We start from the raw sequence: 13,979 nt of genomic DNA, 5'->3' as shown, positions 1-13,979 counted from the left end.
TGTTTTTAAAAATTGTAAGACGTTTTGTTGACTAGAAATACCTCAACGGGCGGTTTCTAGGTTATCGTTTCCTTGGATTAGTCACGTCTGCTACTGGGGAGCATGATGCTACATTCACGGCTTTGGGAAAGTACGGAAATATAAAGCATTACTCAAAATACTATTTTAAGCGGCAGATGATATCCATTTCCTAAACCCTATTGGCACGATTAAGCGTGTAATTTTATGGTTTTCTGGGGATACACATTTAGGTACTTTGCAGCTAAATAACTAATAATTAATCATTATTGCTAGGCACAACAACTTTTCAATGTAGTAGAAAAAGTGTTTTCTGTGATACGATATCTTTTATTATTATATTATTTTTTATTTATTTTTTTAAACGCAAACTATGTGCATCATTTGTGAGCGACAATGGCCAGCGAGTCAAATTTAGTGATCTTTTGAAGTATGTGATATTTACCGAAAAATAATTACCGCTATAGTACAAAAAATTTGCGTAATGTATAAATTCAGCGATGACTCTCTTCAGAATGTGATGCGTGATCTTGATGAAATGATTAACTTTATTTTATTTCTGCGTAGAGTCACGTAACACGCAACATCTTAATTTTCGCCGAAATTTCAAAACTTCCTACAGGTTTGGAACGCAGCATGCGCCCTCCCTTGAAACTGAGCATGCGCAGAACATGTTGTAAACAATGAGACTATTCCAGACCGTATCCAGCTTTTGTGTCTATCAAACAGTTTTATGATATCTGTGCAAAACTAACAACGATTCCCCATAGCTCCGCGTATATTAAATAAAAATGTTCCTTGGTGAGTATAGGGACGCATTTGTTACTAGATGTCATCACGTACACTTTGATTTTTATCGGCATCATCACCACGAACCTCGAATGACATACTTTGGGCGTGACAGCATGCGAACGAACCGAGTAATGTTATTACAATTTATCAGTTTTTTTGTATCTTTGTCATCGTTATTATTCCAGCCCAGATTTTTAGCTTTACTCTGTGTTAGACTAGATTTTCATCAAAGCAGTTTCCCCGGCTGCTAAAGCTGACTTGTTGGTTAGCAAGCGAGCTAGCAGAGGCTAGTTTAACATGTATGTATGTGGTTGTTTTCAAATATGGTATAATAGGCTGAATGGATTCATGGGGCTACAGTAACATGTATGGCTTTACCCGGGACTTATATTTACAATATAGAGCTGATCATAAGCTATCAGTTATGTGATAGAGCCGCGCTACCTACATCTTGATGCTTTGCACTGAAGGGCAATGGTTTACTTGTTCGTCTGTATTGAATTTTACAACGTGTGACCGCTTGTTGGGTTGTGAAAATGTTAAATGGCATTTAATATTAACGTGTACACACAGCACTAAGCTGTTGAGTGATAATAGATTGCTTTATTATTTATTTATTTTAGAATTTGTCCAGTTTCCTGTTCCAGATAACAATAGTTTTTTGAATCATAGCCATTCAGTAGGTCACACTAAGTGAAACCAAATTGAATGAAGGTTAGAGTTCACATTCTTTGAAAGGCAAAGAATTAATGCTTTTCTAACAATGTGGTTGTTTTTTGGGAATAATGGTAGCAGGTCATCTAAATGATATTTACTATAGTCTACCTGGAACTGCAATTTTTAAATAGCATTCACAGTAGAAGAAAGAAATCTGATTTAGTAACTCTTGTAGTATTAACTGATCATTCTGTTTCCCTACGTGGTTATTTAGTTTATTAACAACTGATGGTCATGATTGCTGAAGCATATTCTGATGTGTTTTAGGGAGCTGAAGCATGGAGGCGGTTCTGAGCAGGCTGAGGGGGCTAAGTGCCGATGAACTGCGTGAGGAGTTCGCCCGGGCAAACCTAAAGTGCGGCCCTATCACAGCTACCACCCGAGCCACCTTTGAGAGGAAGCTTGCCCGAGTGCTCGCCGGGCCAGAGAGCAGTGCCACTGAATCGGACAATAGCTCGTCTGCAGGCATCTCAGCCAGTGTGGCTTCTGTTGCCGAACATGCCAAACCTGTGTCCTGTGCCACCTCAGCAGTTGCACCCACTGCTGCATCTAGCAGCAGCCCTACTGAGATTGCCAGCGAAGAGTCGGACTTTGGCTATGGTGTCGGCCTCAACCCTCCAGAGGAAGAAGAGATCTCAGTAAAGACACCCTCAGACAGCTCTGCTGTAGGCAGTAACTCTCAGTCCAAAACGGAAACTCCTTCAAAGGCCGCACAAGTGTCCCCAACCTTGTATTATGGAGTATGTCCGCTGTGGGAGGATGTTTTGGCTAGAAATGGTAAGAGAATGAGCTTGTTACTTTTGTGGGTTTCATACATTTTTCAGTGTTATATATTGAAAGGTAGCAAAAGTTACATCAAAGCTCAAGATTCTTTGTCAGGTGTTCTTGAAATTAGGGAACAGCAGAAATAAAAGTTTAGATACATGTAGAAAAAATACTTTTCAGCCATGACTACACATACCTAGTGTATGCTTTTTGTGAAGTTGCAAATCCAACATAATTTCACACAGTTCGATTTTGTAAGTGCACAGTAGCAAACATCAAACTGAACATAACATTCAGTAAGGTAGTTAGCGTTGTAAGACATTTTCAAATGAAAAAAATAAGGATGATGCATTTATTAGTAGATAGCATAGTGAGGAAGATAAGCAAAAAATAAATAAATAAAAAGAAATCATATATCTCCACTCCAAATCATTACACTCGATTTAGTGGTGTACAACAATGATATTAAGGTGACATTGAGGGGGTTGATGTCTTTTTGTGCCAATGAAAGTCTAATTCTTAAGCATCTAATTGTGTCATGTCTGAGAGACAAAAAACTCTAATTGTTAACATTCACCTCCAGTCAGGAACAGATTATATCCATGTTTGTTGAAATTACAATTAAAGATGGTGATAGTTTTCACTGCACTTGATAATTCTTTACCAAATAATTATATTGTTGAAAGGAGGTTCCTTTTTCCTATTTTCACACCTTTAGTCATAGTTATAAATACTTTGATACTTCCCTCTACTAGCAATAAAAACTACACAACGCCTGTGAGCACAATTTTCTTTGATAGTTCAATTTTTGGCCTTATACTGAGACCAAAGTCCGCCATAACAGATTATCCTGTTGCTTGTTTGTTTATTCGTGTACCTACTATGTTGTCCAGTTTCTGTATTTGTTCAGGGGTACAGTCAGACATCCACATTTGTTAGTGATGTGGATGAAAACATTTTTTGCTGTTTCTTTTGTTGTAAGAAACAGGGCAGTAGCACAGCTTGACCTCTCTGGAATAGAGTATTGATCTAAATTAATCTTGAGCTACTCCAAAAATCAATGCTGTTAATGTTAATTTGTCAGGGCAGGCTTTTGTTGCAACTGCAAAAGCAGCAGACATTACAGGCTGAGTAGAAGTGAAAATTATGCAAAAAAAAAAATCTTGTAATTAATGGGAAAAAAATCTGGCTCTCTTGAAAATGTAAAAAATGCTCATTCTGAGTGTGTTTGTCTGTAGAGAAAGCACATGTATATACAGACAAGAAAGATGCCCTTCAAGCTGTAAAGATGATGAAGGGAGCCCGCTTCAAACCCTTCTCCAACCGTGAGGATGCTGAGAAGTTTGCCAAGGGCATCTGTGACTATTTCCTCTCTCCAAGCAAATCTGCAGCCTGTGTATCTCCTGTCAAACCAGGCCTGGTCATTAGTAAAGGTGAGTAGATGAGTGTGTGTGTGTGTGTGTGAGGCTGCTCTGTAAGAAGGGCCTTAATCAACACCCCCTGTTATATCAAGATACTTCTATTTTGCATTTGTTTTTAATGTAATACTATTTCTTCATTACAAACGATAATATCAGCTTAACAATTTGATTGAAAAATTGAATCTTTGAAAAATGTAGATGAATGTCAGAGGTTTAGTATATGCTGTGTCCCCCTTTAGCTTTAATGACAGCATACACTGGAGCTGGCATGGACTCCACAAGTTTGTGCAAAACCTGATGACCCGTGTTATCCCAGCAGGATTTGACAATGTTCCAAAGAGCTTCTTCTGATGCCAATGAAAGCTCATCTTTCTCAGTCTTCTAGTGCCCCCATAAATATTCAGTGGGGTTGAGGTCAGGTGACTGTAGAGGAAAGTCCATGACAGTCAGGAGTCCTTGGTCTTCTTTGGTCTTCAGTCAGTTCTTGCAAAGCTTTGAGGTGTGTTTGGGGTTATTATCCTGCTGCAGTATGAATTTTTCCTCACAAAGATGCAAACCAGAGGGTCCAGCATGTCTCTGAAGAATAGAATGGTACTTCTTCTCGATCAGGGTGTAGTCAATTCGGTGCAGGTGTCCAACTCCAGAATCGGCAAAATATCCCCGGACTTGAATATTCTCACCACCATGTTTCACTGTGGGTTTGATACACTGCAGTATCAGTCTTTTTCCTGTTCATCTCCTTACATACACACTTCTGTTACTGCCATAAGTCACAAACTTCATCAGTAAATAGGACTAAATTTGGTATTAGCCCACCCAAAGCTTTTGGCCTTGTTTCCCCTCCTGAGATGTGATTTAGAAACTGCTACTCGTCCTCTGAGACCACTACAAGACAGCCTTCTTTTGACAGTACTTTTGCTGAATAGAGTCCTGCGTTCTTTATTTAGCAAATTCTGTATTTGTGATGAAGTTGCTTTCTACCTCTCTGTGAACTAAGCTTGATGTATTGATCTTCTGATGGTGTGGTAACTTTAGGTCTGCCTGATCGTGCTTTGGATACAACTGATCCAGTTTCTTCAAAGCGTTAAAGTTCCATGCATTGCTCCCTTAGAAACCTTTAGTTCAGCCATGATTTGATGCTGAGAAAGCCCTTATATTGCTAGGTTAACAATTTGACTTCTGACACTTTCACTTAGTTCTGATGCCATGTTTCCCACCATCACAACGCTATATAGCCATATTTATAACAGGTGAACACTGGCTGCAAGTTGAGTTACTTGAACAAGCCTCCGATGAGTAGATCAAATCCACCCGAGTGTGATCTGAATGCATGCTTTAATGGAAGGGATGCAACTCAAGGAAATCTGATCTTTTGTGCAAAGGAGTTAAGTTGGTCAGTGCCACAAATTTGCTTATATTGATTGCTGATCTAGAAATAGTGCAGAATCTGAAACATTTCTTCCTCATTTTACATGTCATAACTTGTGTTTTTTAAATGTTTCTGAATCCTCAAACTTTCCGTTTGTTTCCAGGAACAATCTGCATAATTTACAGTGATCTCAGTGCCTTCTTTGAGCTAGTCATTGTAATTTTGAAAATGTCAATATAGTGGTGAGATGCATCATTCCTCCAAGTTTTGTCAAAGTCAGGTCAAAAACCAGAAAAACAAACCGATGCACACCAATCTACACAACGCCACAGTTTCACCATGGTGCACACCAGCCGTGAACTATAGTTTTTGACAGCAGTGTTCGTCCTTTCACTCTCCTCTCCCTCTCCACACCAGACAACATGGAGGTTGATACCATTAACCGTGAGCGGGCCAACAGTTTCAAGAGTCCACGCACCCAGGACCTGACGGCCAAACTGAGGAAAGCTGTGGAAAAGGGCGATGAGGTGGCCTTCAGTGAGCTGGTCTGGAGCAACCCACGTTATCTCATTGGCTCAGGGGATAATCCCACTATTGTGCAAGTAAGAATATGAAGTGTATTTCTTCTACCTCTGCTTAGTTTTATTGACACTTTCTGATCTATTTTTGTGACGTTAGGATGAATGAAGTGAAATTAAGAGGCATCAGTGTTTGAACTTGTATTGGGGCTGTGGTTTCTCAAACTCTGTGGAAACTATTTGCTGTTAATAGAGATGGGTTGCCTGTCTTCGCCGTTGTCATTTGTTGATATAAAAACGTCTTTTCCACATCAGCGCCAACCTTTAACAAATGCCCTTGTCAAGCTTGCAGTTGCTGAAATGACTCTCTGCATGTGTGTGTGTTCAGTAAATACATTTTAGATAGTTTTGAATAGCAGTTATTCTAAATAAATTTGTTTAATTTATTATTTTTTTTATTTTCAATTCATTTAATATATCTGAGTTAGATGAAGTCATTGTCTTAAAACAGCATCAGATAAACAGCAGAACACATAAGATCAATGCAAACATTTTGGTACATCTGTAATGCTTCATCTGTGGATATAGCTGATGATTGTAGGCCTTAAAAAGTATCAGACCTAGATCAGTAGTACAATAACAATGTTATCTTTTTTTACTGTTTCAGCTCATGTTCATTCATTGGTCAGTTTTCTTATCTTGCTTATTTATAGTTTCACATCTTTAACTACATTCAGTTGGCAATACAGAAGGTTGGGTGATACATCCCTAACTTCAGCAGGTGAAGTTAAGGTCAGCTTTTGGATAAAAATAAGCATCCTTCCCTGTTGACAGAAGATTAATGAGGATTATGTCCTGATCCATCCAGTTGTTCCTCTATTTTGTCTGTTCAGGAGGGCTGCAGGTACAATGTAATGCACGTGGCAGCCAAGGAGAACCAGGGGGGCATCGCCCAGCTGCTGCTGGACACCTTGGAGAACCCAGAGTTCATGCGCCTCATGTACCCAGATGACCAGGAAGTCATGCTGCAGAAACGTATCCACTACATTGTGGATCTTTACCTCAACACTCCAGATAAGGCTGTAAGTTCTTGAACCAAACCAGCTAAACCAGATTAGATTAGATTCTTTCACAAAGTATGATGGCCCATGTTCATATTGTATTCCGCCTGTTTGTCTCAGGGATTTGAAACACCACTCCACTTTGCCTGTAAGTTTGGGTGCCCAGAGGTGGTCAATGTCCTGTGCTCACATCCTGACATCGATAAGAACTGCAAGAACAAGGATGGCCAGAAGCCTTGTGATGTAAGGGAGTTTTATTTTTAACCCTTAGTAACATGCACACTGAGAAAGAACAGATTTAGCAAAGCCTGGGTTGTGCTGAACACATACATGCCGTGTAGCAGCCTTGTACAGTACTACTGAACACTGAAAGATATCCAGGCAGTAGCAGCTGAGGGAAGGACGGCTTAGCTCACTCAGGTTGACCTTTTAGCTTGCTTTTTGTCAACAATCACTCACTGCACATTGAAGGCTAAATTTAGATGAGCATGAGCAAATTCTTTCCCCAGCTAATCCAGCAACAGTTGTATGTCGTCAGCTGTACATATATCTACCAATTGTTTGTTTTTTGCTTTCCACAGCTTATTTGTAGCAGAAAAAATAAAACCCAAGAAGTGAGGCAGAAGATAAATGACTATTTGGAGGGTAAGGACACAACTTTATTTAAACATTAAATCTTAGTGTTCCTATTTTCCTCTGTTTCTTGTAGGTTTCTTGTAGGAGTGGCTTGGTTAAGTAGAAACCGCATGTTACATCATACATTTTGAATTTGATTCCTATTGGTGCTACCCTTATTGAAAATGTATGTAAAGTGCTTTGAATAAAAGTTATGTCCATCTAACAGTGTTATATTAACTTTAAATTGTCTGTTGTCTTACAGACCGCTGCTATATTCCTTTGCTGAGGGCAACCGACAACAGCTCTCAACCCATCATCGGTGCTACGTGGTCACCCGAGTCCTCAGAAAGTCTCTCTCTCATCCAGCGGCATACAAGAAGCCCGATGGATCCAGTGATGACTGTCACAGCCTTTGCTGGCCCGTTGAGCCCCTCTAAAGCAAGTTCTTTACCCGTTTACTAAGCTCCAGTTCATTAAACACAGTTAGCACATGCATCATTCAAAACATAAAATGACCAGAGAATACGATCTTCCCCTGTAGGCAGATGACTTTCGCCGGTCCTGGAAGACGCCACCCAGAGACCGAGCTGAGATTTTCCACCACATCCTCAAGTCTGATCCTGACCGTGGGGTGGAGAGAGTGGGCAGGTAAGTCCACAATAACCATATCACGCTAATATTATCCTTAAAGCTGAGATTGATAACCTTCTGCATGTTGTCTTACCTTTTTAAAAGGAAGGGCTACATGTTAAGAATGAAAAAAAATCATTTGAATTAAAAATGTAAAAAAGCACATATTCAATATTAGGCAAATATTAAACTTGTATTAAGAAATGCTCCACTGCCACTGTGACAGCATGTTATTCTCAGACATAAAGACAATCTATAAAATTGGAGTGAAATCTAGTCTTATACATACTTTTTAGTAGGGGTGGGACAAAAACTTGATATTCTAACATATCGCTATATTTCCACTTGCGATACGTTATACTCTGGCTCCAATTATCAATATGTTGTTGGGTTTTTTTTAACCACAGGACTACTCAGAATAGATTCAGCTACTTTGGCTTACAATTACCACAGCACCACTACCCTCTGCCTTCTTATGTAGGCACTGAACAGACTGGTGACAATCAGATGGACAGACAGAAATTGTAGGTGACGACAAGGAAAAATGCAAGTAAAATGAGCAGCTGCTGTCAGACTCTCAGTGTCCACGCTAGAAACACAGAGAGTTCACTGGAGTCACTAGAAGAACATTCATGGCCCTTTGTGAAAGTTTCTGTGTGGTAACTGTGTTGCAGCTGAACTAGCGGCTCAGCACCAAGAGGCTCTCTGGCGTGTGTGTGTGTGTCTGGCTGTCTGCTGGAGAGTGTCAGCAGCACGTAGCTGTAGTCCTGCTGTTTATCATGTTAACGTTACCGTCGTCACTCGTCGGCCCTGAATATCTTGTAAAGCTCTGAACATAGCAGTTAGTTAACGGCAGGTTATGTGTTTTTTGTTTACTGCCATAGAAAAGGAATAAATCTTTGGGTTATTAGCACGACGTATCAGTGTTCTGATATGTATACGTGGCGGATTCGTTTTGTGAAATTAATGTACTGTTAATAAACATTGTACATTATCTGACTATTTCCTGCTCTTTGAAATATTTTATACACCTTTTTTTTCACTAATAAATGCAGAGATATGACTTAATTGTGTGTGTAATAATCTAATTGCTAAGTCGTCTTCTCTCTATAGAGACCTGGCTCATAACATGGGCCACCCCTGGGCTGAGTACTGGGACTTCCTTGACAGTTTTGTGGATTTGTCATCGACCGAGGGGCTCCGCAAGCTGGAAGAGTACCTGAGCAAGAAGGACTTCAGCCCACGTGCTCACGAAGAAGCCGGGGAGAATGAGACCAGCAACAGGTTTAAAACCCCCTCTCCAGGTACCCTCACCTGCTCTATATCAGAGAAGCTGCAAGTCCTGAAAAAAGTATAAAAATCAGTCTCCCTGATTGAATCTGTTATTTGGCATTGTAATCAATGTAATGTTCTCAGCCATAGCCTCTTGTCAGATATGATTTTGCAAAGCTACGTAATCTTCTGCCATGAAGAATATTATGATAATGATGAGTCACAGATCTGTTTTGGTCATTCATCATCTGTTTACAGGCAAGCCCCAAAAATTCTGCAACTCCATCTCTGTTGGTGCCTTCCTGGACGAGGGTGATGACATCAGCCTTGAGGAGATGAAGAACCGGCAGAACGCAGCACTCACCAGCATCACCTCCTCTGCTGCATCCAAGGACGGCCTGAAGGGAGCCGTGGGTGGTCGCGAGTTCCACATCTTGCCCATTGCACTGCACCACCGTGGGGCCGACCTGATCGAGACGGCGGCCGAGCAGGACCTGCTGTGCTGCTGCGACAACAGCCTCCTGTCGCCCGGCGTCGTCTGCAAAAACGGGCTGTGCTCCTCCTCAAGAGATAGGACTCATAACGGAGATAAGGTGTCTCCTCGCACCTCCCCATCCTCCTCCTGCCTGCTGTCGCCCATCTCCAACCTCATGGTGGAGTTTGAGCGCATGTCGCTGCAAGAGCCACTGGACAGCCCCACCAGCTGCAGGGAGAGGAGGAGCAGTGGAGGGAGTCGGCACAGGGAGCTCCGGGACTCCTACAGCTCCTCCTCAGCTACAGACCTGAGCTGTGGGCTGAACCGCTTGTCTCTGGGTCACAGTAGCCAGGACGGTGAGGCTGTGGAGGGGCCAGGCTGGAGAACAGAGGGAGGAGGGGCAGAGGAGAGGCGTAGCAGTGGCAGCTCAGAGGAGTACTTTGAAGCAGAGGAGAGCCTGGAGATGCTGGGCAGGACTAGGGGGTCGGTATCAGGGGGGCGCAACTTCTGTGCTAGGTCCAAATCATGGGACCATGGGGGAAGGGACCTGAGCAGCTCAGGATCATCAGGGTCCTCTTATAAGTCCTTAGATAACTCCCATGAGTTCCTACCCAGGACCCCACCGCACATTAGAAAAGGACTTTACATCGATGGGTGAGTCACACTTGTTTTTCTGCAGGGGGCATTATGGGATCATAGATAAAGGAGGAACTTAATGCTCATGTGTTGTAAATATAAACAACTGATAATGTAATTAGCAATAACTAGTGAACCCCTTGTAATATTTTTTGGGCACAATGTTCTCTTATTGTAGTCTAGATATGTGTACTGCAAGACCAGCTAACTCTGTCTACCATTGATTAGTATTATATGTGACAGGTAGCCAGTTACAAAAGGGTTCAGTGATTCGATTATGATACGATTTATGATGCGAATGGCACTGTAGATAGCAGCTTATGTGATTTGTCTTTCATGTTTTCACAGGGATTCACCAACCAAGTTGGACAGAGAGGTCTTGTCAGCAGTAGAAGGCATAGACATCGATCCCCAAAAATATCCCAGCATTTATAAGTGGAAGAGCACAATGAAGTCGTTTTCTGCATCAGACATGCAGAGGTTAGTAAGCTTGGCTGACATTTTATTGCCTTGCATATTGTTGTATATTGTTGGTCTGCTGACTATACTGTGTATTTATGATAAAAGTGAGGCTTTAGTTTTCAGTGGTTGATTAAGCCAGATCATTATTAGATTAAAGACTAGGTACTGTAATAAATATTATGTAGGGAAACATTTTAGTATCAGGGATCATTTGTTTGGAGAAGTGCACAGCCTCACATGATGGACTGTGATGTCAGTGACTACATTTACATATGTAGTAGTCTTTCATACATTGGCCTGTTAGATATCTTTCAAATATTATCTCAAATATCAATATGCTAACAAAAAATGAACAGCTCTGAAACAGTTTTCAGACTTCAGAGCTGCCCATTCAAAGCCAAGCTAAAGAAATTAGGCAATGTAAAGGCAGATTTATGCAGTCTGTCATCTCTGAGGTTGTTCATACAGTCCTCGTACACCACACTGAAATGATTTTTTTGGTGGGATATCTGAAATAATAAATGACTAATACGTGGACGATATTCATTACCCAATATGTGATTTGGTCACATATTTTCACAAACAAGACTATGTCAAAACCTAGTATATGGCTGGAGTGTGTATGATCAATGTGTGAAATTGTGGCCAATTTGTTACAGGGATAGTGGCAGTTATAGGGCCGGTCCATGACCAGTCCAGCCAAAAAGAGGAGTAAGCATGGTTATTAAGGCAGAAATTCAACGGATATATGTGGTGCAGAGAAGGCGTTTCAGCTTTTGCAGTGAAAAACTTTTGCAATCTCAAGACTTTTTAGGACTAGTAGTGAGGTGAAATGCCAGTGGGTGGGGTATTTTTGTCCCAGACAATAAATATATAAAGAAACAATTGTGAAAACTTTGCACTCTTGAGTCCAGACTTTTCGAGAAGTGATGTCTGGTATGTGTAGCCAAAATCAACGGTCCCGTCTCTTAGTACAAAATGACAGCACAAAAAAGAGATTCTTTACATGCAGAAAGAACCTGAATGTCAGCACCCAGTGCAGTAACCCTGTCAACCCTCTACAGACAGGCTGTGGTCATTCTGTGCTACAGGGCAGTAAAATCTGTACTAATTTTATGTTTCAGTATTAGAAGCAAACAGTATTGTAAATATAACCACTGATTGGTGTTCATGTGTATCATCTAGCTGGACTAGCCCTGCAGTGGTTAAACCACGACTCAGGATGCAGCCTCAGACTCCCGGCTCCCCGGTCAGCGGCCTGATGTCTCCCACCGGACGCTTCAGCCCTGCCCGGCACGCCGCCTCACCAGACTTCAGCCCCAGCCGTTACAGCCCTGCCAATGCTAGCTACATCCAGCGCATCCGCCTCAAGCACTTGAACGAGCCTCCAATCTAACTACCCACTCCTCCCCTGCCTCCAACCACTGCTGCCATACCCTCTACAAGCCCTAAACCCACCACACCCCCCTTCCCACCCCCAACCCAGCTGCACCAAGGTGACTACACCAGAGCTCAGAAACCACATACCTAACAGAAATATGCACAAGTGTGTGGAAGATTTGTATTAATGATGTATGGTACTACTCCTATGTAATACAGGAATTCTCATCACGTTAGGTTGTAATGTACACTCAAGACTCTAAAAAGGAAAAAAAGAAACCTTGCTGATGTATGTACTGTATGGGTGTGGACCCTGTTGAATTGACGGTAATGTTATTTGTGGCAATTGGTCGCACCTGTATCATAGCCTGAGTCAACTTTTTTGGATATCGTGAATACAAGCCGCACTCCCCAAAGTTAGTTCGTCACTAAAACCTTAGTGTGGAATCCTCAACAGGATTCTGTCACTGAAGATGTTCTTAAAAAAAAAAAAAAAAAAAAGTAAAATGTCAATATTTTAAAAATTATTTTTTGTATGTTGGTCAGTAGCACAAAAATTAAATGTTTTTATTAATGGTGTTAAAACCGACTGCCATTTCCTATGTTTTCCTCAGTTCAGGAATTGCCTTAATTTTTTGACGTGATGGACGAGTTCTGTCAGTTTGGACACGCGCTCTAGCTCATACACGAAATATCTGGAAATTTACTGACTACATCGGTCACAGGTGATGACAGCAAACACGGGAAAAACTGATAAGACTGAGATCTTCCATGCTTTTATTTTGTTCTTCAATAAATGGATACATTTTCCATGTTTTCTCGGTGGTTCCTGGACATGTCTTGACTTTTCCTTTCTGCCACTGTCGGCGGCCTTAGACTGTGCAATTTTTGTTTGTTTTTTTCTTTGAAATATCTCTCAATCTCAAGCATCTCCCACAGTGTGAGAGTAAATGATAAAACACACCCATCAGTGAAGTGTAATTTCAGTTTCTTATCTGGGCTAAACCTTCTGAGTGCCCAGTCTGAGACCACCTTAAAGCTACATTAAGCAAATTTTATCCACAAGGGGACAGAAAGATTCTGAAACTTAACTCAACAGCTACAGAACCCGGATATATTTATTAACTTACTATTGCCTTTAATGGCCATCTTGATATTAAAAAACTGCCTTATGCTTACAGAGAACACAAATGATTAGCTAAGAGCTGCACATAGTTGGGTGTTGATTCCCAGTGGGCTCACAACCCTTCACATTAGAAGTAATTTGAATCTGTTGATTTCAAAACTAGAGCTTAATATAGCTTTAATGTCCAACGTTATGAATCTGTTTGGTGGTTCAAATTGGCTAACAGTAAACTCATGTAAACACAGCAGGTTCTAGTCTAATGGTGGAATGTTAATGTGCGAAAACCTGCTGTATCCAAATTATTTGTAATGTTAAGGATACATTCACTGCTGTATGAGGGCTTATCAGCTATGTCTAGGACAAAAGAGCCATTCATTTTAAATATTCAGATTGCCACACTACTTAGGTTGAAGAAACAAGTGTTCTGAATGTACTTTTTTTTGTGTGAACTAAACCTTTATCCGAGAGCACAAACTACTTCATTGAGAAGATTGTATTGTCATCCGTGTGCTCTCAGGTGACAACAGATCTAATTCTGGTCTCTGAATGTTTATGAATGTGGAACTTTGCAAAAATGCACCTAAAAAACTTAAAACATGCTTCTTGTGCTTTTAGCATTCTGTGCTTTATTAAAAATTAACTTTCATGGTGAATCCTCTTTCTGTATGTCTAGACCTCATTTGCTTTCAACTAATCAATAAAACATCACTCCTACTTTA

General features: G+C 40.9%; 1 protein-coding gene and 1 long non-coding RNA gene across 5 annotated transcripts in view; one reads left to right on the top strand and one right to left on the bottom strand.

The window, feature by feature from the left end:
* Positions 1 to 112, bottom strand: part of LOC122991759 — a 7,903-nt gene extending 7,791 nt beyond the window's left edge. Inside the window, exon 1 of the long non-coding RNA XR_006405900.1 lies at positions 42 to 112. This is a non-coding gene — a long non-coding RNA (uncharacterized LOC122991759). The remainder of the gene's footprint in view (positions 1 to 41) is intronic.
* Positions 1 to 13,979, top strand: part of ankle2 (ankyrin repeat and LEM domain containing 2) — a 14,514-nt gene extending 535 nt beyond the window's left edge. For 2 of the 4 annotated variants that reach the window (XM_044364945.1, XM_044364963.1), the window contains exons 2-13: positions 1,795 to 2,304; positions 3,531 to 3,725; positions 5,500 to 5,684; positions 6,494 to 6,682; positions 6,782 to 6,904; positions 7,243 to 7,306; positions 7,542 to 7,717; positions 7,821 to 7,927; positions 9,023 to 9,213; positions 9,440 to 10,310; positions 10,641 to 10,772; positions 11,940 to 13,979. In XM_044364945.1, the coding sequence (XP_044220880.1) occupies positions 1,806 to 2,304; positions 3,531 to 3,725; positions 5,500 to 5,684; positions 6,494 to 6,682; positions 6,782 to 6,904; positions 7,243 to 7,306; positions 7,542 to 7,717; positions 7,821 to 7,927; positions 9,023 to 9,213; positions 9,440 to 10,310; positions 10,641 to 10,772; positions 11,940 to 12,150 (2,943 nt within the window). In that variant the 5' untranslated portion in view covers positions 1,795 to 1,805 and the 3' untranslated portion in view covers positions 12,151 to 13,979. Of the gene's footprint in view, positions 1 to 697; positions 820 to 859; positions 939 to 1,794; positions 2,305 to 3,530; positions 3,726 to 5,499; positions 5,685 to 6,493; positions 6,683 to 6,781; positions 6,905 to 7,242; positions 7,307 to 7,541; positions 7,718 to 7,820; positions 7,928 to 9,022; positions 9,214 to 9,439; positions 10,311 to 10,640; positions 10,773 to 11,939 lie in introns of those variants that run through there. The other 2 variants (XM_044364954.1, XM_044364973.1) reach the window with 2 other exon arrangements.

Source organism: Thunnus albacares, chromosome 2 (assembly GCF_914725855.1).
Source record: "Thunnus albacares chromosome 2, fThuAlb1.1, whole genome shotgun sequence".
Classification (NCBI taxonomy): Eukaryota; Metazoa; Chordata; class Actinopteri; order Scombriformes; family Scombridae; genus Thunnus; species Thunnus albacares.
Note: the sequence above shows the minus strand (reverse complement) of the source record. Positions and strands in the feature narration are given on the sequence as shown.